The 13,444-nt window shown below is 42.0% G+C and overlaps 1 protein-coding gene and 1 pseudogene across 2 annotated transcripts in view; one reads left to right on the top strand and one right to left on the bottom strand.

Annotated features, from left to right (window-relative positions):
• Positions 1-521: 521 nt before the first annotated feature.
• CHD1L (chromodomain helicase DNA binding protein 1 like) overlaps positions 522-13,444 on the bottom strand; it is a 47,634-nt gene continuing 34,711 nt past the window's right edge. For both annotated transcript variants that reach the window (XM_076000044.1, XM_076000045.1), the window contains 8 exons: positions 10,583-10,731; positions 9,595-9,758; positions 8,856-9,061; positions 7,660-7,758; positions 5,935-6,005; positions 4,191-4,305; positions 3,504-3,612; positions 522-823 (listed from right to left, as the gene is read on the bottom strand). In XM_076000044.1, coding sequence (XP_075856159.1) covers positions 745-823; positions 3,504-3,612; positions 4,191-4,305; positions 5,935-6,005; positions 7,660-7,758; positions 8,856-9,061; positions 9,595-9,758; positions 10,583-10,731 — 992 coding nt within the window. In that variant the 3' untranslated portion in view covers positions 522-744. The remainder of the gene's footprint in view (positions 824-3,503; positions 3,613-4,190; positions 4,306-5,934; positions 6,006-7,659; positions 7,759-8,855; positions 9,062-9,594; positions 9,759-10,582; positions 10,732-13,444) is intronic.
• LOC105869806 (serine/threonine-protein phosphatase 2A catalytic subunit alpha isoform pseudogene) lies at positions 1,358-2,408 on the top strand (annotated as a pseudogene).

The raw sequence follows: 13,444 nt of genomic DNA, 5'->3' as shown, positions 1-13,444 counted from the left end.
TCCGGGTATTGAGGGCCTCAGAGCAGCACAAATTAGGCTGGTTGGGAATAGTCCCCCAAGACTGGGACTTCAACACAAAAGTGTGAAAAACCACAACTTACAAGCCGTCTCCCCGTGACTCCATTTCAGGTGGTTCTCAGTCCCCTTTCCTCCCCAATACCACTGATCATTCTGTGCCAGCGCTGTGCCAATTTCACAATTCCTTCATTTCTTGCAGCTGAACTGGATTTGGAGAGTAGAGAAAAAAAGATCCTCTGGTTTTTCTGAAATCACATTTGACAGGCATCAAGGCCAATGTGTTTTCTTCCAGATCTGGATGCTGAGCTGTACAAAAAGGGCAGGAAGCACACCACAGTCTCTACCCCAAGGCCTGTCATCGGCTGAAGGCGCTTCCTTCTCCCAGAGCCACCCTGTTCTACCACCTTTCATATCTCCTTAATCCACACAGCCTTTTCCTCTGTCAAGAAATCAGTCTAGAGGGGAAGAAAACCAGATACAGGGGAAAGAAAACAATGAAACTATTAAAGATAGAAAATTTATTATGCCAATAGCTATGCCAACTGGGGACAAAGGGCTTTCCCAAATAAGTTGTGCTTCCCTGTATTACAGGTACCTGATCAGAGTGACACAATCTCAGATGCCCACCAGATCCTGATTCCTTTTTGAAATACTCTATTACAGTAGCTCTGGGAAAATATCTTCTTAGCTGGTCGCTGAAGACTGGATCTGACCCTAGGCCAGTCATTAAGGCACCAGCTGTCTTGAGAAGGAAGACGAGGACTGTGACTGAAGGACCGCAGCCCTGCTTCTAGGAAAGTAGTATCTGATAAGGATGGTCAAGGAAGATACATTTCATCACTTTAAAAACAACTTTACCAAAACTACTAGTTCTCTAGTTATTATTAAACTAACTGTTCAGAAATAGTGTACTTTAATTCCCTTTTACCATATCATAAATACTTCCAGTATTGTTAGTACTGCTATTATTGAGTACTAAAACTCTTGGAATACTGCTTGAACTATATAAGTTTTTATAATGACTTAAATATCCTGAAGACTATCACTGAGTGAATTAATTCCAGTAAGTACCTAAGTAAAAATACCTAGGTAAGAAAATAGAGTTTCTGTTATGATTATTGCCCTTGAAGGTCAATTCAGCTTCTTATAGTAATTTTGGACTCAGTATAGTAGTACAAACAATGCTAACTTATACAGTAAGGAAGTCATTAGAATACTAGTCTAGTGGAAGGAAATCATGACTTAATGGTTGGAATGAATTTCACATTGACTTTTAAGAGTATATCAAAAGGTTCAGGCAGAGAGCCACGCTCCGGAGCTAGGGCGAGTGGAGGAGGTGCAGCGGCCAAGCACTGCATATGGGGCCAGCGGGCCAGTGCCGAGCAACCGCAAGTGGCCTCAGAAGTCCCCCAAGAGCTGGCAGCGGTCCGGGAGGAGTAGTGAGGAGCGGTAGCCGGTTCAGGCAAGTGGCATCATGGACGAGAAGGTGCTCACCGAGGAGCTGGACCAGTGGATTCAGCAGCTGAATGAGTGCACGCAGCTATCCAACTCCTAGGTCAAGAGCCTCTGCAAGAAGGGTACAGAAATCCTGACAAAAGAATCCAATGTGCAGGAGGTTCGATGCCCAGTCCCTGTCTGTGGAGATGTGCACGGGCATTTCATGATCTCATGGAACTGTTTAGAACTGGTGGCAAATCGCCAGATACAAATTACTTGTTTATGGGAGATTATGCTGACAGAGGATATTATTTAGTTGAAACAGTTACACTGCTCGTAGCTCTTAAGGTTTGTTACCGTGAACGTGTCGCCATCCTTCAAGGGAATCATGAGAGAAGACAGATCACACAAGTTCATGGTTTCTATGCTATCAGAGTGTTTAAGAAAATATGGAAATGCAAATGTTTTGAAACATTTTGCAGAACTCTTTGACTATCTTCCTCTCACTGCCTTGGTGGATGGGCAGATTTTCTGTTTACATGGTGGCCTCTGTCCACAGATACACTGGATCCCATCAGAGCACTCGATCGCCTACAAAAAGTTCCCCCTGAGGGTCCAATGTGTGACTTGCTGTGGTCAGATCCAGATGACTATGGTGGTTGGGTATATCCCCTCGAGGAGCCAGTTACACCTTTGGGCAAGATACTTCTGAGACATTTAATCATACCAATGGCCTCACATTGGTGTCTAGTGCTCACAGTTGGTGATGGAGGGATATAACTGGTGCCATGACCGGAATGTAGTAACGATTTTCAGTGCTCCAAACTATTATCATTGTGGTCACCAAGCTGCAATCATGGAACTTGACAATACTCTTTCTTGCAGTTTGACCCAGCACCCCGTAGAGGCGAGCCACATGTCACTCGTCATACTCCAGACTACTTCATGTAATGAAAATTCAAACTTGTACAGTACTGCAATGAACCATATATTGACCTAATGGAAATGGGAAGAGCAGCTGTAACTCCAAAGTGTCAGAAAATAGTAAACATTCAAAAAACTTGTTTTCACACAGGCCAAAAGATGTGCTACATAAAAATACAAAGCCTCTTGTCATCAACAGCCGTGACCATTTTAGAGTGAACCAGTTCACTGCCTGCTGAAGTGACACTGTCGGTCAAGAAACCAGTTTCTGGCATAGCGCTATTTGTAGTTACTTTTGCTTTCTCTGAGAGACTGCAGATAAGATGTAAACATTAATACCTCATGAATACAATTTATTTAGCAATTTAACTATTAGCAATTTCACTAACAATTTAGCTATTTAGCTGTAGCTTTACTTAGCATGACTGTAGATAAGGATAGCAGCAAACAATCATTGGAGCTTAACGAACATTTTTAAAGTAAGTACCAAGGCCTCCCCTCTACTTGTGAGTTTTGAAATAGTTTTGTTTATTTTCAGGGATACCGTTTAATTATGATTTGTCTGCACTGAGTTTATGCCCTTCTCAAATCTCAGCTCCATGTTGTTCTTTGTTATTGTCAGAACTTGGTGAGTTGTTTTGAACAGAACTGTTTTTCCCCCTCCTGTAAGGTGATGATACTGCACAAGAGCACTGCAGTGTTTTTCCTAATAAACTTGTGAACTAAGAACTGGAAAAACAATAGTTCACTTGTTTATTTTAGTTAACAGAGTGAAGTTCTCAGAATTCGGCCTTGGTCCACAGATCCAAAAGATCTCTAGAGTAGTGATGTGGAAAAGATTCAATAAGTTACCGAATGCCAAACGTTCAATTAATTCTCCCCTTTGTATCTTTTAATCTATCTGTTGTCACCCAGAAACGCTTAGGTGTATTTATCTCCTTAGCTGTGTATGTTGGACACATACAAGTTGTAAATACTTTAGTTCTTGTCTCATTGAAGGAAGGGCAGAGTGAAGAATGCAGTAGGAGAAGACTCGGCCTTGTATTACACAGTGATACCAGAAAATGCAACACATTTTCCCTCTGGAGTTGGGAGAACACATTATTAAGACCACAAAAGGATACATGTAAGTTGGGATGCCTCTTGCAGCCAAATGTTTCCGAATAAGTCGCTCAGTACCATACCAGTTAAAACCTTTTGTAGAGTGTCCGATGCGTGGAAGATGAACACTTGCTATTAAAAAGAATAGATCATGATGTCTTTACTCATCAAAAACTGAGTATAAAATATACACAGGAGAAAATAACTGACTGTCCCACTCAAAGCATACAATTACAATGTCAGAAATATTCTAGGGAGGGACTGTAATAACGAAAAATTAAATTATTCTCTTGAGCACAAGGACCCACAGGCTCTGGAAATAAGTAGGTCCAATGGACATAGAATATGATTGGTGGAGTCTAGATAAGCAGAGATTCTCTGCAAGCCATTCAATTCAAACCTGGACACACCAGGTTTGGAAACAAAATTTAACTGTTTTTGGCAAAGAACTGTTACTGTGGAGCTTCCTCACCTGTAAAACATGATAAAACACCAAGTGGATGGAAAAGGTCCACGTAGATAATGGATAAGGAGTGTTTGGAAAGGGAAAAAAGCTATATGAATACACGATGATGTGGCGATCACTCCTGTGGTTTGCCTGTACCATGCATATTGAATGGGGCCTTGACATTTCTCACCTCCCTGCAAGTCATACCAGGTGCCTAGAAACAAAAATGTATCTACTCCTGAGCACAGATGAAAGAGCTTACCTTTCTTTTTCTTTGCTGCTAAAAATATCTTCTTCAGGCCCTCTTCTAGGGCTGCCATCTTAATGCCAGACAGGACATTGGAGCGATCACGGTGCTGAGCCACAATCAAGGCCAACTAGGAAGAACAGCCATTAAATGACTCACATGACAGGAGACACCACACTGGCAACTGAGTGACCTGTCTGTGGAGGGGACCCAGCCCTTTATGGGTCTCTTGGGCTTCGGCTCCATCCTTTTGGATGTGCTGCCTGAACAGCAATGCCCTACTAAATGTAGACGTCTGCCCCATCAAATTTCTCTTATTTTGTGGTAAATTTATAGAGGCTTTTCTTCCTTTTTTTAGGATATGTTAAAATCAGAGTCTAAGACATTTGCTTTGTAAATGCTCTCAAGGGTAAAGAAGGAATTTTTCAGAATCATAGGCACAGAAAGAATTTGAGGTTCTTGTATTCCAGGCCTTTAACTGATGCTCGGGTCAGCTCCACAATGCCCAGGAGGAGTCATTCCACCTCTGCTCAAACAATTCCTGGGAGGACAAAATGCCTGGCTTCTCCTGTCTCACGCTAACCTAAGTGGAGTAGAGCCAGAGAGTGTCCAGGGAGCTTCTGGGACTACAGACGTGGTGCTCTACTCACTGTAGACAATTTTCTAGGGTCATTGGACTCTAATTTTCTGATGCACATATACTGTCATTCTCCTTTTTTAGCATTCTAGAAACTACTGAAGCAATGACTAAACAAACAAAAACCACTTTGTTATTAGCCACATAGACCACCAACCTCAAGAGAAGAAACCTCTCTTTCAGCCTAGTTTCTAAATTTCTTTTCTAAGTCAGTCAGATTTGGCTCTAAATCTGAATATAAATCTGGGCCTCAGAAAAAGCTGCGTAAGTGTGGCAAAGAAAACTCAACACAGGTATTTCAAACAACAGGCAAGTGGAGATACCTCAGATACAAAAGGATTTTGACGGGGGCATAAGAAACATAGACTGGTTCCTCTCCTTTGCTTACAGCTCACTAGAAAACATGCTCTTTCATAGAAATTTTCATGTAATAAGTGACAAAACCTTCAGAGTTTTGAGTCCTGTTTTCTTACTGATTCAGTAAACGTTTATGAAGCATCTCCTGTGAGGATATGTGGGGCACTGAGGAGGTAAAGATGAACAGGAGTCCCATACTCAGGAGGGGCTGCTCTTTAGGCCAGTGGAGGAAGGCGGCCAAGGACAGAGCTGCAGGGACTAATGGATGGCCAGGGGAGGGTGTGCCCAACCTGTTTGTCAGCAACTGAACTGTGTCCCCCAAAATTCATGTGCTAAAGCCCTAACCCCAGTATCTCAGAATGTGACTGTTTGGAGACAGGGTCATTAAAGAGATGATGAAGTTAAAAAGAGACTTTTAGGGTGGGGCCTAATCCAATCTGATGTCCTTATAAGAAGAGGAAACCTGGAGGCACAGACACCAGGCAGGCACATGCACAGCAAGAAGACGGCCATCTGCAAGCCAAGGGGAGAGGCCTCAGGAGAAACCAAACCTACTGACACCTCGATCTTGGACTTCCAGCCTCCAGAACTGTGAGGAAGTAAGTTTCTGTTTAAGCTGCCCAATCTGTGGTACTATGTTGGGGCGGCCCTAGCAAATGTGTACACTACTAGAAGGCCAGTGTGGGTAGGAAAGGCTTAAGAGAGATTGATATGAGCTGAATTTTAGTTCTGGTAAGAGATGTGGGTTTTTTTGTTTTAACTTACCAAATCTTGTCCTTGTTTTCTTGACTCTTTATCATCAATAGGAAATAAAAGGACACCTCCTAAACTCAAGTCTGAGGTAAAATTTCAAAAAGCAACAGAAAGAACATTAAGTTCACTAAGGACTGAGACTACTGAAAGACTATACTAAGTTCTCTTCATTCCTTCCCTTTTCCAAATCCAATTAGGTTTCAAACCCCACCTTCCTTCAGAATCCTTCATATCTTTTCTTACTCTCCTGGCCTCAAACAACTCAGCCAGATTCACTCCCAAACTTTCATCATCATCTAATTCAGTGATCCTCAATGTTACAGAGGTATCTGGGGGAAGGAGCACTGAGCTTGAAAATACTCTGGGAGTCTGCAATGTTTATTTGAATGATTTAAGACAAGCATTCTACTCTATATCTCTTTGTGTATCTTCCTACCCCATCCAAATCAAATAACACAGATAGTTTATGCAAATATGCTAATTCTATGGCTTTACATAACCCAGCATGAAAGTTGTCAGAATCATAATAGAATCACTTGTGTTAAAAAAAAAAAAAACATGGCAAATAGAGCTGGGGAAGGCCAGGAAGAGCGAGTTCCCATGCACAAATGCCTGAGAATGAGGACATGTGCCAGCAATCGCCTGTCTAACCTCTGATTGGCACCACCCTTGTTACTGATCCTTGTAGCCAAGAATTATCTTGAAAATTATGTAATCCTCCTCATTTTTCTTCTAAAAACCTTCGTCTTCAGGCCGGGCGCAGTGGCTCATGCCTGTAGTCTTAACACTCTGGGAGGCCCAGGTGGGCAGATTGCTCCAAGTCAGGAGTTCGAAACCAGCCTGAGCAAGAGCAAGACCCTGTCTCTACTATAAATAGAAAGAAATTAATTGGCCAACTAATATATAGAGAAAAAATTAGCCGGGCATGGTGGTGCATGCCTGTAGTCACAGCTACTCGGGAGACTGAGGCAGTAGGATTGCTTGAGCCCAGGAGTTTGTGGTTGCTGTGAGCTAGGCTGACGCCACGGCACTCACTCTAGCCTGGGCAATAAAGCGAGACTCTGTCTCAAAAAAACAAAACAAAACAAAAAAAAACCTTCGTCTTCCTTTACCTCCCTGAATACATACATAGTTTACTACAGCACAAGCATTGCCATTTCAATGCCCATTCCTGAAAAAATCATTTTCTTTGAGAGCCTCTCCATCTGTTATTTAGGTTGACATCAATTTGAACTTTTTGTTCAAAGAAAAATGATGGATACCCTGCACCCTCCAATCTTTTAAGTCATTCTAAAATACTGGTTGTGCTATGACATTCTTTTGATCAAATCTGCCAAATAACTAGCCATTACCCACTGGGTAAGGTCATGCTTAGAATGGCATCTCCCTGGACAAGCCACATATAGTTTTCTATGATGTTGCCTAAGGCTCCTTTTGAAATCTAAAACTCTCCTCTATTCCTCTGCCTTAACCCTCTATGCTGCCTGCCTGGCCCACGTACCACCCTCCAAACACATGATCTGGGTGCCTGCCTGGATCCCTCAATACCCACAGACTGGGAACAGTCGGTGCTGTGGCAATACCAAAAAGAGTGAGACCATCAGAGACCCTCTCGCCATTCTCTGCACCAGTTCTTCTGACTCCTTATCTAGTGCTTTGTCAGCCCCACGACACTGTCTTAAGTGTCCTCTCCTGTCTCGTTCCATGCCTAACCCTTCCCTCTACTTTGCTGCTTACCTTTCATTTTCCCAGCCAGCTCATATATTTTTCTTGGCTCAGCTGATCGTGTTTCCAGAGCTGTGAATAAACCACCTCTGCCCCAGCGGCCAGAATCATCTGATGGAAGAAAGAGAAAATTTTCAAATATAGGAGGTAAAGTCCAATCCACAATTTAGAAAAACAAAGGCACATGTAATCGGCTTGTGGAAGAATGATTTTTCAAAGGGAAGGAAGAAAACAATCTGATCTCCTGGGAATGCCACAGGTTGGACTTCCCAAATGTGTTTACTAGGTTTTCTGGAAGATAAACCTGACCATTATAACAGGAAAGCACCTCAAAAATTAGTGTTCTGAATGAGCAGAATCTCTGTGGTACATCTGTGATTCCTGGGAGATGACAGGAAGGATGGAGAGGAGGGGGACCGTAACGCAGGGTGAGCTGAAGCATGGCCAACGCACCAGCACAGAATCCCCATTTTGCAGGTGAGGAAGAGGAAAGGTGAAAGGACTTACTCAAGCTGGAACTGTCACTGCTGGTTAGTACCTCGTCTTTACGGTCATTCACTCATTCACACTAAACATCTGTCAGCTGCATTACACGTCAGGCCTTGTTTTAGGCACCAGAGGCATCACAGGGGACCAAAAAACCCCCTGCTTCCATGAAGCTCATTTCCTAATGCGATGAGCAGTCGAATAAACGAGTATGTACATAATATGGCAGGTGGGGCAGGCATAATAAAGGAAAATGAGAGAAAGAGAGTAACAGAGGTAGGGATGGGGTCTGTTTCATATGAGGTGATCAGAGAAGACCTCTCTGAGAAGCAGACATTTGAATGTGGCTATTTGGGGAAATAAAAAGTGCAAGGTCACAAGGGGGAACAAGCCTGAAGTTTGGCTTTTTCTCAAGGTATTCGTTTGTCTTATAAATGTTGCCTCATTTCACTAACTTAAAAAAAAAGCCTTGTACAGAGGTAAGACAGGTATTATCCCATTTATACAGGTAAGGAGCTTGAAGCTCAGGGAGTCTGGGTAACTTGACCAGGCAAAATGGATTTGACTCTGGCGCCAAGAGTCAAATTCATGTCTCCTGATTCTAAACTTCACGCTTTTTGGACCACCGCACTGAGGCCGTCATGCCCTCGGTCAGGGTTCTGCCTCATCCTCCCCCATTCTTGGCACCGTGAGACTGAGGCACCCACCCCCACTTCTCGTACCTACGCAGTGCACGATGACAGCGTCCTCGGCCCCTGTCTGAGGGTGGGTGACGTCACCACTGACGTACTTGATGGAGGTCGAGTCTGGATCTCCGTAATCCAGCTCGGCAGGGCTCTCATCTTCCCCATCCTCAAGGTCCTCTGACTCGCTGTCCTCGGAGGGCAGGCCGAAGGACCGGTAATTGTTGGCCTCCCACCAGGCCATCCTGCAGCAGGCCAGGGAGAAAAGGAAATGAACCCGGCCTATCACAATCTCCCTCAGAGCACATTTTGTACTGCTGTTCACAAACAATAACTGCCAAGTGGAAGTGCAATTAATTAGAAACTCACCCTGATTGAAGTTTTCTGCTTATTTATAAATGAACAAGTCTCACTGATTAGCCTAACTGCCTCCTGACTACGATACAATAATGAGCATCCACCGAAGGCTCCCAGTTTTTAAGAACATGACTGAAAGGGATCATTCAATGAAACTACTCTTTGTCAGCTACAAAAAAGCTTAAACTTTTCTGGTTTCACAGAATGCATCTTCTCTGCCTTAAGGGGCTTTTCACTTACATTGAGTAAATATTAAGATTAAAGTTTAATCTTTAAAAAAAGTATTCTGTTAGCACTAGGAACAATCAGCCTTATAAAAGTTTTCTGCATTTTGAAAGTGACATTCAACTGTGGTCTCACTATGTAACAGAGACTCCTTTACCAACTGTGACCTTAAGCTTGGTCTATGATACAGACGTACTTTTTCTTATGTTCGGCTTCTTCCTTTTCCCTCTTCTTCTCCTCTAGTAGTCTCTTTCTCTTCGCTGCCGCTTCTTGTCTTTTCTTGCGTCTGTCCTCCAGCTCTTCTGGGCTCAGAATCCGCTTCCTTTTAGTAGACCCCTCCCCTAGGCCTGGGATAAGAACCTGCAGGAAGAACAAGATCCATCACCGGGAAGGGCAGGAGCTCCCGTTCCTCCTCAAGTTTCAACACCCCTAAAGCGCACTCAGTACAGAAGCAACGTGCTGAATATTCCACGCCATGTGTGCTGGGAGCTGGTGGCAAGACACGTCCATTTACTGTTCACATCACACATCTCACAGGCACGGTGACCAGGATAGCGCGCTCAAACCTCAACCAAAGCACGGTCGACATGGTTGGTACAATCATTCTGATTCATTTCATTAGGAATAAGGTACTTCACAGAAAAGCACCTTTTTATCCTTGCCTTGAAAGCATACCCTGCAGGATGCCATTTTAACTTTAACCATTTTTAATGGAAATCTTTCTGCAAGGTATTGTATAAACCTTTTTAAAACAGAATATTTCAACATCATGACTATCTTAATAACTATTATTTAATTAGCACATATTAAGTGCCAAACACTGAACATTACACAGTTTATGACTGCCGTCCTCTCTTAATGACACACAGTCACAATCATCAACAGCAGGACATGGTATTATGGTATTTGGTATAACACAACGATCCCTTTAGGGGTGGCTTAGATGGACAGGGCTGCTTTCACCTGCATTAAATCATACAATATACTCTCCTTGTTAATGTTTTTTATGCCAACTTTTTACACCGTTTTTATACGTTTTAACTATACTAACATTTCAACAAACACATATTTATTTTTTTACCAAATCATCCTAAGAGAGACAAATGGTTCCAGCATGATTTTTTGTTTTCTTAGGATGATAGTTGGTAAGAATTTATTATTTTACAGAAATTAATAGTTCTTACACTGCCTTTCTTTCGGAGTGACCGGCCCTCTTGACTAGTTTTCTCCAAAAGGGTTTTCTGAAGATTCACCAGTTGTTCAAATGATTTTCTGTCTTCCTTACTAGGTTCTTTAGAATAATCTTTACCTTCAAATAAATACATGTGGTTTTCTAGAAACATAAAACACAAAGAAATTCAGATACTAAAAAAATGGATTAATGCTATTCAAAGCACCAACTAAGGTGAAGAGAACTGCCTGCATTCCAAATGGGCTAACACCAGCTTGTGATGAAGGCATTTCACTTCCCCTCCCACTGACACTGAAGTGTTTAGGTTCTACATGGAGGTCCCATGTATTTACAAAGTAGAGAGCATGGCTTGAAACCCTTCTGGTCTATCCCTAGAAGCTCTGTGAGTCTCAGCTAGGTCCCTCCACCCTGCTATCTTGGATTGTTCATTGTTCATTTAGTCCCAACTTTTCCTCAACACAAATCCCAAGGACATTAAGATCACCTAATAAAATCTGTAATTTTTTATTCCAAACACACTTTGAAGACTCAACTCTTAAGTTGCAAATCTATGACAAAATGAAGAACCACAAAAATAATCCCTGGGATTTACAACATCCTTTACAGTTCTCATGAAGCATATTCATGATCCTCACGACAATCCTGGTATAACTAGCCCCACTTAGGGAAGGGGAAACCAAGGTTCAGACAAGTATTAAGGGACATCCCAATTCTCACTGGTAATAAATAAAGGCAGAATTTTCTGACTCTAAGGCCAGGGTGCTCTTTCAAGTATATTAGTGTATCTATAGAATACCTAAGAGTATTCTTGGTGGAGAGATATCAGGCTAGCAAATAATTATAGTAACAACAATAAGGACAATAGTGTAATCCTGAATACCACTTTATACTATCAGAGAGAGCATTTTCACATCGGTTATCACATTTCATTTTTGCAACTGTGTAAAATAGTCAAGTAGAAAGTAGCACGATTTTATAGATGAGCACACAAAGGCTCTATGAGATTGGGTGATCTGCCATGATCATGAATCAAATGATAAACAGAAGTCATGACCAGATAAGACTAGCAACCAGATAGGTAAGATAATGAAGTGAAGCATATTTAATAGTACATGTTACTAAATAATGTATTTTCACAGCATTATGAAATCAGCTATAAGTATGTTTTCCCTAGAGACTATGAAAGCAAAACATTTTCATTCTCAAGAGATCAATTGCTTCACACTTGTAGCCAAATCTAACCAGCTGTAATTCTAATTGGCATTTGCTAATTAAATCAGCAGGGGGCTTTGAATGAGGCACTCTATCAACAAGTGGAAAAAAATAAAGTGCTGAGAAGTGTCAAATATGATCAACACATGTAGCTTCATACTGCATGCAATTTTCAATTTCCAAACATACGTTTTAAAAAATCCTGGCATTCAAGATAAACCAATACTGTTTTTTTATTTAATTTTGATGGGCTGCTTTAATTACTAGTCTTTCATATTATTTTTAATCATGCTCCCCATCTTCACTCTACAGCCGAGAGGAGGTTGGAGACCATAGGCCTAGACTCTCAACTCTGTTCTATCAAGAGGAACCATCTACCATAGAGCAAACCTATACCCATTAACCAAAGAGAAAATTCCAAATTTTAATACAACTGGGGGATTTTTTTCTGGCACTTGGACTGTCTGAAAAAGTATGATATTTTTTTTAGTAGTTGGATTGACTGAGAAATATATTAAATACCTTTCTGGAAAACAGGTGCAATTTTATTTTGTTCTAGTAAACATTAGGAAAATAAGTAAATGTTAGGAAAATTAATCTAAGTACGTGCAGAACTGGATATAAGCTTTGATATTTAATATAATCAATACATAACTTAAAAATGACCATGAGCATCTATTTCTTCTCTCACCTGGAACCACTAAATGACAGTAAGGGAATTTAAGAAAAGATATATGAGAAAATGGTGCATGAGAAGTTCAGTAACACTTTGAAAAATGGGAAGTGGCTGCAGGGATAGTAACAGGCCAAGAAGAGCCATGGAAGCAAAACAAAGGTGTCCAGACATGAGGGTAATTATGAGACCAGAGACCCTCTCAATCCTCCAAGAGCCTTAGATTTACAAGTACAGGGTATGGCAAGGTGGGGGGGACTGAGAGAAGACCTGCACACCAAATAACTGGCAGGCCATGAGCCCTTGACTCACACTGTATTTTCAATTTGAGCAACCAGGTTAACTCCATCCACACTTCTTCAAAGGAAAACATTAGAGGATCTGTCTCTGGAGAAAGTGAGTTGCCCAGTAAAAAAAAAACTTCAACTTCTACAGACATCAGTGGAGGCTCCCTTGATGTGAAAGCTGGCTCCCAGCCAGTAACGCTGGCGTAAGGCCTGAGAGCCCATGCACCTGCATGTGCCAGAGTTGCCATCAGCTTTGTGGCACTTCCCTGGCATGTGTGCTCAGACAGCCAGGGAACACCAGACCGTTCAGGAAAACTACCAACAAGAACAAGAGATCCCAAAAGAAGTTTAAAAATAAGAGGAACCATGGTTGACTATAGTTAATGATATATTGTATTCTTGAGACGTAAGACCAACAAGCATTACAAAACCACCCCAAATCCAGGCCTACTACAAAATTAGGAGTCAGAAAATACTATACACTTCAATTTGCACATGAGTAGAGAGACGAACATCCCAAACCAGCTAAGGCAGCTCCAAAGCTCACACTAGAGTCCGGCAGAAATTGTGCAGAAAGCACGAAGGGCAGCAGGGCTCTAGCAGTGCCAGACAGATCAAATGTACCCCCCAAAAGAGGCTCACGCCTCAAAGGGGGAAACAACGAAGACAGGTCTTAGACTTG

This window comes from Microcebus murinus, chromosome 2, assembly GCF_040939455.1.
Source record: "Microcebus murinus isolate Inina chromosome 2, M.murinus_Inina_mat1.0, whole genome shotgun sequence".
Classification (NCBI taxonomy): domain Eukaryota; kingdom Metazoa; phylum Chordata; class Mammalia; order Primates; family Cheirogaleidae; genus Microcebus; species Microcebus murinus.
This window is presented reverse-complemented; position numbering and strand designations above follow the sequence as displayed.